General features: G+C 39.7%; 3 protein-coding genes across 3 annotated transcripts in view; 1 reads left to right on the top strand and 2 right to left on the bottom strand.

The window, feature by feature from the left end:
* Positions 1–12511, bottom strand: part of ndrg3b (ndrg family member 3b) — a 1230027-nt gene that overhangs the window by 879278 nt on the left and 338238 nt on the right. The window lies entirely within an intron of this gene.
* The window catches only part of id1 (inhibitor of DNA binding 1, HLH protein), a 739503-nt gene that overhangs the window by 476748 nt on the left and 250244 nt on the right, over positions 1–12511 (bottom strand). The window lies entirely within an intron of this gene.
* The window catches only part of arhgap46b (Rho GTPase activating protein 46b), a 175395-nt gene that overhangs the window by 157190 nt on the left and 5694 nt on the right, over positions 1–12511 (top strand). Inside the window, exons 6-8 of the mRNA XM_051932915.1 lie at positions 661–734; positions 8249–8448; positions 8558–8649. Coding sequence (XP_051788875.1) covers positions 661–734; positions 8249–8448; positions 8558–8649 — 366 coding nt within the window. The remainder of the gene's footprint in view (positions 1–660; positions 735–8248; positions 8449–8557; positions 8650–12511) is intronic.

Genomic DNA, 12511 nt, shown 5'->3' with positions numbered 1-12511 from the left:
ACCTGCTGCCTAACAGCTCCAGAAAGCTGAATCTAGATCCTGACCCAGTTGGTAACTGTATCTGTACAGTTTAAATATTTCATAAAGCAATACTGAGAGGAAGCAGGGTGATGAATCTTGAGCCTGCCCACTGCCTGAGTGAAGTTTGTATATTCTACATGTGTCTGTGTGGATTTTTTCTACAGTTATTTCAGCCTTCTTCTTATGTCCCAAAACCATCCATTTTAATATGAGTGTCAATAAAATGTGAGTACTTCCAAGGAGTGCAATTTGTCTTGGTGCTATATCACTCTTGTATGAATGCATTTTTGAATGGATGCACTGAAACTTCAAGGAAAAGCTGTGTTTTAAAACTCCCAAAAAGAAAAAGTGGGTTTTATAAGCCTTTGATTGGGAAAGGTTCAATCAATTTCTTTAACCTGAGCCTTTGTCTTGATTTTATTCTTCTGTCATCTTGTGTTTTAGCCTGTTGAGTCCACAAGTCTTGTACATCAATCTATGTCAAGGCATAGTTTTGGTAGTTCCATGCCATCTGTTGTTTTGTTTTACTGAAGTACTATCTGGACCACAATGCTGATTTATAACTGCTGGGGGCTGCTTTTGATTGAGCATTAAGGAATTCGTATTTTAATGTGGTAATGTTTCTCTTTTTTTATACAGGGCTGCCAATCAGCACATACGCAAAATACTGTTTTCGAAAATTACAAAAGGTGGCCGTCACTGGTGGCAAAAAGGTAAGTCCATTTGTTTACTCGAGTTTTCCTTCCCCAGTCCTAAAGACATGAGAATTAGATTGATTAGTAATTTCAAATTGCCTCCAACAGACTAGTGTCTTGTCCAAGCCATTTACTGCCTTGTTCCAAATGCTGCTAGAATAGGCTCCAGTCTCCATGACCTTAAATTAGCTTAAGTAGGATTGACAATGTTATGTTACATTACATTATGTTACGTCACATCATACCATCCCACCTTGGATTGTGTGGGATATCACACACACAAAATCTAATAACTCAGCTTTGCAACAAGACATTGTGTTTAGCTGGAAAGAGTGCAATTCAGATAATTAAGTATTGGATCCCTCACTTCCTCTTAGTCCTTAAATGTGCTCTGCATTAGTAATTGCAGTGACTGGTAACCGAAAAAATTTATAAGTACGCAGTTGTGACCAAAAAGTGTTTAGGCGGAATCCAGATTTCGATACTACATGTAAACCCACATGCCATCTAAGGTCTTCTAAGGCTGATCTCAAAGTCAATCTGCATGACCCGTAGTGAACATTTACTGGCTTCTTTAATTTGGGACATACTGTATTACCAAGGCTGAAGTGTCACAGCTTCACTCTTATATTTTTAAAGTTATGGACTCTGTGATATTGATTCCACCTTGCTTTACTATGCTAAAACTTCTCTCTACTGTACTTCTTATTGATTCCTTTGTTTCCAAGTGAATTATTCACCATTATTAATCTTGTCTCCATTTACACTGCAGATTATTTTTCATTTTTAAAAGTGTATCAATTTGATGCTACTGTATACTATAAAATTTTCTCCTCTGTAAAGCACCCTGTGGTGTAGCAGCTATCCATCTTTTATGCCCACTTTCGAGTCATGGGGCTCTTAAAGTTTTATTGACTGAACAAACTTTAGCAGCAGTTTTTCAGACATACAGCCAAGAAAAAGGCCATCATTGCTGTTAGTCTTCTTGTCATGACTTGCTTTTACAGGTATCAGCCTATAGTGATAGCTGTGGATGTTAAAGTCTGACTTTTTTATGTTTTCCTATTTTGGTCTGAACTCAGATTTCTACCTGAGCTTTTAAGCATTGTCTATGCTCTCCCATGTTTATTGTTATTTACCACATATCCCCTTTGGCACATACAAACAACCTGAAGAATTTAATGATAAACTGCATGGTCAAATCTTTTGTGAACAATGTAGAAGGTGTTTTTCTAGGAAACTCTGCCATGCAGCTTGTGCGTGTGAATACCTGCTGAGATTCCTGGAAATTACACTGCCTTTGTAGATGTGTGAAAAAAGCTGTAAAGCTGCCCAGTCAAATGTCATGATGGCCTTGCACAAGACACACTGATGTTAATACGCGTCACCCAACCATTAGAAATTTGCATGATAAGTAGCTGAATAGTTTTCACAAACATGTACGGATGTTTATTTGTTTAGCACAAATAGCTGTTTACAACTCAGTAAATCTGAGAAATAAGGGAGCTCATCTGATTTTAGGAGGAAACTGGTAAGCTTGGTAACCACAGAACATGACAGTGCACTGTTTCCCTTCTGTTTCATGGAGTTTTCCTCTTAATTAATTATAGATAGATAGATAGATAGATAGATAGATAGATAGATAGATAGATAGATAGATAGATAGATAGATAGATAGATAGATAGATAGATAGATAGATAGATAGATAGACAGTGATATGAAAAAGTTTGGGAACCCCTCTTAATTCTTAACATTTTTGTTTATCATTGGCTAAGCTTTCAAAGTAGCAACTTCCTTTTAATATATGACATGCCTTATGGAAACAGTAGTATTTCAACAGTGACATTAAGTTTATTGGATTAACAGAAATGGAAAAGTCTATTCAGGGGTCCTGGAGAGGAGGGTCCGTCGGATAGTCGAGCCTCGGATTCAGGAGGAACAGTGTGGTTTTCGTCCTGGTCGCGGAACAGTGGACCAGCTCTATACCCTTAGCAGGGTCCTGGAGGGTGCATGGGAGTTTGCCCAACCAGTCTACATGTGTTTTGTGGACTTAGAAAAGGCATTCGACCGTGTCCCTCGGGGAATCCTGTGGGGGGTACTCCGAGAGTATGGGGTACCGGCCCCCCTGATAAGGGCTGTTCAGTCCCTGTACGATCAGTGCCAGAGCTTGGTCCGCATTGCCGGCAGTAAGTCGAACCCGTTTCCAGTGAGAGTTGGACTCCGCCAGGGCTGCCCTTTGTCACCAATTCTGTTCATAACTTTTATGGACAGAATTTCTAGGCGCAGCCAGGGTGTTGAGGGGGTCCGGTTTGGTGGGCTCAGGATTGGGTCACTGCTTTTTGCAGATGATGTTGTCCTGTTTGCTTCATCAGGCCGTGATCTTCAGCTCTCTCTGGATCGGTTCGCAGCCGAGTGTGAAGCGGCTGGGATGAGAATCAGCACCTCCAAATCCGAGACCATGGTCCTCAACCGGAAAAGGGTGGAGTGCCCTCTCAGGGTTGGTAGCGAGATCCTGCCCCAAGTGGAGGAGTTCAAGTATCTCGGGGTCTTGTTCACGAGTGAGGGAAGAATGGAGCGTGAGATCGACAGGCGGATCAGTGCGGCATCCGCAGTAATGCGGGCGCTGCATCGGTCTGTCGTGGTGAAAAAGGAGCTGAGCCGCAAGGCGAAGCTCTCAATTTACCAGTCGATCTATGTTCCTACCCTCACCTATGGTCATGAGCTATGGGTAGTGACCGAAAGAACGAGATCGCGAATACAAGCGGCTGAAATGAGTTTCCTCCGCAGGGTGTCTGGGCTTTCCCTTAAAGATAGGGTGAGAAGCTCAGTCATCCGGGAGGGACTCAGAGTAGAGCCGCTGCTCCTCCGCATCGAGAGGAGTCAGATGAGGTGGCTCGGGCATCTGATCAGGATGCCTCCTGGACGCCTCCCTGGTGAGGTGTTCCAGGCACGTCCAACCGGGAGGAGGCCCCGGGGAAGACCCAGGACACGCTGGAGGGACTATGTCTCTCGACTGGCCTGGGAACGCCTTGGGATTCTCCCGGAAGAGCTAGAAGAAGTGGCCGGGGAGAGGGAAGTCTGGGCATCTCTGCTCAAGCTGCTGCCCCCGCGACCCGACCTCGGATAAGCGGGAGACAATGGATGGATGGATGGATGGATTAACAGAAAATATGCAATATGCATCATAACAAAATTAGACAGGTGCATAAATTTGGGCACCCCAGCAGAGATATTACATCAATACTTAGTTGAGCCTCCTTTTGCAAATATAACAGCCTCTAGATGCCTCCTACAGCCTTTGATGAGTGTCTGGATTCTGGATGGAGGAATTTTTGACCATTCTTCTATACAAAATCTCTCCAGTTCAGTTAAATTTGATGGCTGCCAAGCATGGACAGCCTGCTTCAAATCATCCCATAGATTTTCGATGATATTCAAGTCAGGGGACTGTGATGGCCATTCTAGAACATTGTACTTCTCCCTCTGCATGATTGCCTTTGTAGATTTCGAACTGTGTTTTGGGTCATTTTCTTATTGGAATATCCAACCCCTGCTTAACTTCAACTTTGTGACTGATGCTTGAACATTATCCTGAAGAATTTGTTGATATTGGGTTGAATTCATCCGACCTGTGACTTTAATAAGGGCCCCAGTCTCTGAACTAGCCACACAGCCCCACAGCATAATGGAACCTCCACCAAATTTGACAGTAGGTAGCAGGTGTTTTTCTTGGAATGCGGTGGGTTCTTCTGCCATGCAAAGTGCTTTTTGTTATGACCAAATAACTCAATTTTTATCTCATCAGTCCAAAGCACTTTGTTCCAAAATGAATCTGGCTTGTCTAAATGAGCATTTGCATACAACAAGCGACTCTGTTTGTGGCATGAGTGCAGAAAGGGCTTCTTTCTCATCACCCTGCCATACAGATGTTCTTTGTGCAAATTGTGCTGAATTGTAGAACGATGTACAGATACACCATCTGCAGCAAGATGTTCTTACAGGTCTTTGGAGGTGATATGTGGGTTGTCTGTAACCATTCTCACAATCCTGCGCATATGCCGCTCCTGTATTTTTCTTGAACTGCCAGACCTGCTGGGTTTAACAGCAACTGTGGCCTTCCATTTCCTGATTCCATTCCTTACAGTTGAAACTGACAGTTTAAACCTCTGAGATAGCTGTTTGTAGCCTTCCTCTAAACCATGAGACTGAACAATCTCTGTTTTCAGATCTTTTGAGAGTTGCTTTGAGGATCCCATGCTGTCACTCTTCAGAGGAGAGTCAAAGGGAAGCACTACTTGCAATTGACCACCTTAAATACCTTTTCTCATGATTGGACACACCTGTCTATGAAGTTCAAGGCTTAATGAGCTAATCCAACCAGCAAAATTACAAGGGGACCCAAATGTTTTCACAGCCAGTTTTTCACATTTGATTTAATTTCATACAACTAAATACGCTTCACTAAAAATCTTTGTTCGGAAAACACCCCAGTACTCAGATGTTCCTAAGAAATGAAAGACATACCACTGTTATCGTTTATTTTGAAAGTAGAGTAAATTTTTATGCAGGCTGAGAGGGGTTTCCAAACTTTTTCATATGACTGTATGTATGTATGTATGTATGTATGTATGTATATATATATATATATATATATATATATATATGTATATATATATATATATATATATATATATATATATATAATACACACTAGGGGGCTTCGCTCGCCTACCCCTGTATTTGGTTTTCCGGATACACACTTTGAAGATTTTTTTTTTCTTTGAATTGTTGCTATTTCATTAGTTTCACTTTTATTTCAGAACTTCTGTAAAAACAATATTTGTAATCTTGTGAGTCCCAATATGCTGAATCTTTTTAATGAGGTCAGGATAGGTTTCTCTGTTTGTAATTTCAGCACAGACAAAACGATCTACATCATCAGCAGTTAATAATTTGTTTTTACAAAGTAAAAAAGTAAGTAGAGTTCTGCATTGGACTCCTGTCTGTAAAGTCGTGCTATTTTCCTCTCACGGTTCCAAAAGTACATGGGGTTACCAAGGTGATACCCCAGCTTTTGTCTAGGTTTTTGTACAAAGGCTAGACAGAACGTTTTTGACTCCTGGGGTAAGTTTAGGTTTTTAAATAAGCAGACAGATAAATATATATACATGAACAAAGTAACCAATAAATGCATGTGCGGTAAACTCCGTTTTTGAAATTCTCAAGATTCTTTATTTGTCACATGCATAGTTATACAGGACAACGCGCAGTGAAATACATCCTGATCCGCTTATCAAAAACTGTGACAAAAAGTCATAGATCGAAAGAAAACAGTATAGTAGAACATAATAAATAAGTAAAATTATGTGAATAAAGTAGAATTAAGTGTTAAGGTGCAATAGTGTAGTAATTATTGTGCAAAACCAAAGTTAGACTGGTGCATAGTTAAATGAGGCAGTTTGTTTGTTTGTGCTACTGCTATCTTTACTTTTTTATATTTTCTAATTTACTACTTTCATATCCTTTAACTTTCTCCACATGTGTATAGCGCCAATGTTTTTTTTTTTTTTTTTTTTTTGTTTTTTTTTTGAGCCTTTCTAATTTCCCAGGTTTCATAGTCTCTAACCTGCTCTGCATGTGTTTAGCGTCAACATTTGTAAACGTCTCTATGAAGTTCTACTTTGTCTTTTACTCACTGTCATTTAATTCTGAGGTGGATTGGACATGCTTTTTTTTCCAATTCCACTTGTTCCGGGCTGATAATTACTTTCCTTATTTTCTGAATTTGCACCTCGATTATTCTTTTTTGCTCTTTTTTCTGTCCAACGCATTTGAGTCTCTTTTCTCCACACTTTTCTTTCTTCTTCATTTAATCGTCGATGTTTCATTTCTACCCTATTCATTTCTACCGTATTGACCTTATACACTTTATATGCACTGAGAGCCCTGGAGCTGTGTGTGCTGCATGACTGCCTTTACACTACTGATTTGTTTTTTTTTTGATATTGCTTTAAGTAGGGTGTGTCTTGCAAGACTCTCGTTCTATGTTCCCATGCGACGCACCGTGGCAGGTCTCTTTCGTCTCGCGGGTCTTTAAATTATCTTCCGAGAGAGATCACGTATCATAGACTATCAGGACAGGGGACAGGATTTCTTTTTATAATAGATAGATATATAAACTGCGTATATATATATATATATATATATATATATATATATACATATATATATATATATATATACATATATATATACATATATATATATATATATATACATACATATATATATATATATATATATATATATATATATATATATATATATATATATATAATAGAGAGAGAGAGAGAGAGTGTATTCAGGTAACAATGAAGCAGGAGTGAAGAATCTTAATAGCAGAGCATGTGTCCCACTTGACTACTGCTACTCTCTGGCCAGGTTCCTTTTTGAGCAAAGACAATTGTGATATGAGTGATCATTTGACCTTTTAACTTTTATGATCTCTAACCTGTACCTGGATGTTCACGTTACAGACCCAGAGAACTGTTGAGCTGCCCTGATATGTGAGATTAAGCAAAGCTCACTAAAAACCTGGAGTGTTTAGCTTTGCAGGCTCTTTTGACCTGTGATGAAATGACATCCTATTTACAAAAGGCTATTCCTCATCATCCCACCAACATTTTGTTAAATGTAATGCAATGATAATATTTTGTATGATGAGTGAGTTGTACATGGAATTTAAAAAAGAAAGAGTTGTATGGTTAGAATTTAAGTAAACACATTAGGCACTTTCCCATCACAGGTACATTTGATTTAAGAATGAACGAGTTCCTGTACAATGTAGGCCCTGGGTCACTTATGATCCCTGAGAACTTTTTTTATGTTGCCTTCCCACCACACAACAGGAATTGTAGCCTTTATGCAAAATATGTGACATGCGAAGAAGAGTGATGCAATACGAAGTGAGGTGTGTTTGGGAGATCACAGGGGATGCCTTTCTTCGAAGTGATCACCACTTCACAGGAGAGATTATTGCTTTGATGCAGTGCATGGTGCAATGCACCAGAGAGGCAGCTATGAAGAGTGATGCTTCATCTTCACCGATAACTCTCCAAAGTTTAAACCACTAACAACTTTGTAAGATGACGCCAATGTTTGTGGTCAATCAATCAGCACAATTCATCACCTGAGCCCCACCCACGATAGTTCCTGGTTGAACAAAAAACACATACCCTGGAGAAGGAGCTAAAAAAAAAGAACCAGGAACATCAAATGGCCCAAGTTCCTGCATTTGGAATGCTACGAAAGTTTCTGCATTTCTAAAAAGTCCCTGGTTCCTGAAAAAAAGTTTCAGCTGTCAGAATGTGCCAAATGCCATCATTTACTCTACAGACCTTCACGTTTGCATTCCTACTTTTAAAATCAGGTTCCATCTTCTAGCTTGCCTGCTCCTCTCTCTCTATTCTGCTTACTAAACTGACAAAACTGATGATCATGTTTTTTTTTTCTTTTCTTTACTGCCTTACAGGGTCTACGGAAGCCCACTCTTGAAGAAATTGACCACTCCAAAAATGCAATTTTGACCCCCTCACTTTTTGGCAGTGCTTTAGAAGAGATCATGCAACGTCAGCATGAAATGTTCCCTAATACCAAACTCCCTTGGGTACAGATCCAGCTATCTGAATGTGTGTTAGCTCTGGGAGGTGCCCAGACAGAGGGCATATTCAGGTAAGGAATAATTGCAGCAATTTATGGACCAATGAGAATAGATATGTTGTTGTGCCTTTTTTATATTACTGTTAGATGTTAATGTGTGTGTAATATTTCTCCTTTTAAGGGTACCTGGGGATATTGATGAGGTGAATGCCCTCAAGCTTCAAGTTGACCAGTGGAAGATACCAGATAACCTCTCTGACCCCAATATCCCAGGTACAACATTGTTCTAAATTTCCTTTAAAGACAAAAGAAATATACTGTGGAAACTCAAACCAGTGAATAAGATATAATATACTAGTGCAAGGAGGTTATGCTCAAGCTTTATAACACACTGGTGAGGCCTCATCTGAAGTACTGTGTGCAGTTTGGGTCTAGAAAACTATAGAAAAGGTCCAGGGAAGAGCAACTAGGCTGATTCCAGGTCTACAGGGGATGAATTATGAAAAAAGATTAAAAGAGCAGAGTCTTTTCTGTTTAAGCAAAAGAAGATTAAGAGGAGACATGATTGAAGTGTTTAAAGTTATGGAGGGAATTAGTACAGTGGATCAAGGCTGTTATTTTAAAACTAGTCATTTAGCCCGTTACAATAACGGGCGCTAGAACAGTAGTGCATAAACATTAGTAGGAACAGTCTATATTAAATGGCAAGGGACTGTGACCTCATTCTTTTTGTTGGTCGTATTTTTATTTCTTTCAGCCTTTCTTTTGTTGATGTTTACTTGCTGAGCTGACCGTTCTTCATGGGCTGCCGCTGTGTATTGTGTGTCTTTAATTTTCTGTGACAGTAATACTGTCTTGTACGGCTCTATTCAATAAGGGCGCACACAAAAAGGCGAGCTTCAAAAGGGCGACCTCAATTGAGCACGGCGAATAAAGGCGTTCGTAGATAATTTAGTTCAAATGGCTCTGGAATATGTGAAGAACAACAAAGGTGCAGATCTTTATTTACGCGCGCCTTTATTCACTGTGCCCAATTGAGGTTGCCCTTTTGAGGCTCGCCTTTTTGTGCACGCCCTTATTGAAGGATACCGTCTTGTACATCCGCTGGCTTGTACGTCCGTAATATACCTTTAATTTTCTCTGGCGGTAATACAGGCGTGTGCGTCGGTAATATGCCTTTAATCTCCTCTGACAGTAATACTGGCTTGTATGTGACTGTAATATGCATGACTGTATTGCGTACCTTTAATTTCCTCTCGTAGTAATACTGGTTTGTATTTCCGTAAAACGCCTCTAACTTTCTCTGACAGTAATATCACGCATCGCACCGTGCCCTGCGCATGCGCACTTCACCAGAAGACACCCACACATGGACACCTGGACGCACACAGGGATTTTATATATATAGATGGGGACCCAGTTGAAATATTAAGGGCACATTTTCCACTGATGTTAGAATGTTGTTTTTTCCACTGAGAGAACCATAGACACATGGAATAAGTGACCAAATAATTAGTAAGAGCATTCAAATCTGGACTTGATGTTTTTTTGGTAAATTAGGTAGACAGGATTGGCAAACTTTCTTGGGTTGCAAGGGCCTGTTTTTGCCAAAGTTTTTCTAATGTTCTAAATATCCACTAAATGTATTCCAAGACATGAAAAATGGCCTTATATAAGTTTAACATACATGTGCAGCCTGTAGTCAGTACACAGTGTGGCTTACATTTTTGATAGAAGGGTTCCTGCTATCCCCCCATGCTTATTTCAGAAATGTATGAGGCTAAATCATACCATAACACAACATTGTTCGCAAGGCCGGAACTAACACTGTGCACTGAGTATAAGCCACCACTGTGCCCAGTCATGCTTACACCTGTATACACACAGGGGCCAATTTAAAATCTTCAGTTAATCTGACACATGGGTTTTTGGGATGTGGGTGGAAGAAGAATACCTGCAAAAAATCCATGCAGATGGAGAGAACATGCAAACTCCACACGAAAATACCCGGGAAGCTGGACCCGTGAGGCAGTATCATTGAGCACTGCACCAGCTTACCAGAGCACATTCTATTGATGTCTGCAGGTTGAGTGAATATAGAGAATACATGAAAAAAAATTGTTTATTTGAATCAGCAAATTAAAAAAAAAAGCTAGAACAATGTATGCTCATGTTTTTTATTCTTAATTTTCTAAGAAGTATGAGTAAACGTTTCTAATTTAGGCTACACTGTATTCTGTTAAATTAGATGAATAAGAATGAAAAAAGATGTCTTAATTGTGACTGAACTGATAAAATTTTAACATATTTTTATGTATGTACTGTAAATATTGTATAGTTTAATAGTGGTAAATATGTGCCAACACTCTGAGCCTGTACTTAGTGAAAAGCACTCCACAAAAATAAATGGAACTATCCGTAACCTACTGAAATGCTTGGCATGGACAACACAACCTTTGTATGTGAATATCAAACTATACTTTAATAATGAACATGTCATCATCTTTTAACAAGGTCACTCTTTGTCGTGCATACTGTAGTTTAGACGTATACAGTACTTTATAACATTATAGGTGTTCAGCTTGTAAGTGAGCTACTCTACAGCTGGGCTTTGGAGCCGTTAAGTGCGGGGTCTTTTTATTTGGGCAATAAAAAATACTAGCATGCACCTGGCACATACTGAATGACCACTTTATTTTGGGGCACCTACCCTTCCGACATAATCAGTGACAGCAGTATATATGCTGACCATGCTGTTTAAAGCAGAAAGCAATAGATTAAGCATGTGTTGAGGTCAGAGAGGGAACAGGCTAAAGATTTTCAGGTTTTTGTTTAATGAATCATATGCACGCACCATGGGCACCAGATGGACCTTCATGAGGGTATAAGGAGCAGCAACTTTTCAGGGGCATTTATGCACTACAGTGTCATGGGTATATTGAGAATGGACCCAAATCCAATAAACAACAGCTGTCTAGTGGTCAGAAACGGACTTTGGATTAAACAAGCTAACAGAGAATGAAAGGAATTGTGCAGGGTGACAGATGGGCTACAGGCAGACAACTAACAGCTGAGTAAATTATTATTGAAATAGGAGTAGTCCAACGCACAACTTATTGTGCCTTTCTATGAATGGGGGACCAAGCTTCTCTCCAGCCCGAGACAAATACGAATGTGCCATTGAAGTAAGCTGAAGAACATTCATATCTGCTGGTCTGGCGAATCCCAGTCTCTGCAGATCCATTCTATTGGGTGGACCAGCGTTTGGTGAAAACCACATGAGTCCGTTAATCTCTTCTGCTAGGTGTCAACAGTGTAGGCTGTTCAAATGGCGAGAGAAGTATGAAACAAGAGTTCAGGATAATGGAGTAGCATCCCAGACACCACATCTCAGTCCAGTTGTCCATGTGATGTGAACATGTGAAACTGAACTGTTAGAGATTCTGTACGAGTAAATTTACAACATCTTGTGGACACATTGGAGATGACAGTGTACTTGTGTTACACATTAACCATTTTGTTCCATGCCTCAAGAAAGACAGCAGGCTCTTAAGACAAATGTCAAACTAATTTTGTATTGCAGAGGTGTGTCCAATAATAATAAACAACAACAACATTTATTTATATAGCACATTTTCATACAAAAAGTAGCTCAAAGTGCTTTACATAATGAAGAAAAGATAAATAAGACAAAATAAGAAATTAAAATAAGACAACATTAGTTAACATAGAAAAGGAGTAAGGTCCGATGGCCAGGGTGGACAGAAAAAACAAAAAAAAACTCCTCATTGTACTTCTCTTTGTAGTTAGGGTTCTCACGGAGTCACTTGATGCTGATGGTTATACAGACTTCTGGCTTTTAATCCATCCATCATTGTTGGAACATCATAAATAATAATAATTCTTTACATTATATAGTGCTTCTCTTATTACTCAAAGTGCTCATTATGAGTGTGGAGCCACTTCAACCACAACTAATGTGCAGCATCCACCTGGGTGATGCAGTAGCAGCCATTATTGTACCTACTGTATATGCTCACCACACATCAGCAGTTAGGCAGTGAGGGGGTGAGAGATGGTTAGCCAGTTAGAGACAGGGGATGATTAGGGGGCCAGAATGACTAGGCTGCGGTAC

This window comes from Erpetoichthys calabaricus, chromosome 10 (genome assembly GCF_900747795.2).
Source record: "Erpetoichthys calabaricus chromosome 10, fErpCal1.3, whole genome shotgun sequence".
NCBI lineage: Eukaryota > Metazoa > Chordata > Cladistia > Polypteriformes > Polypteridae > Erpetoichthys > Erpetoichthys calabaricus.
Note: the sequence above shows the minus strand (reverse complement) of the source record. Positions and strands in the feature narration are given on the sequence as shown.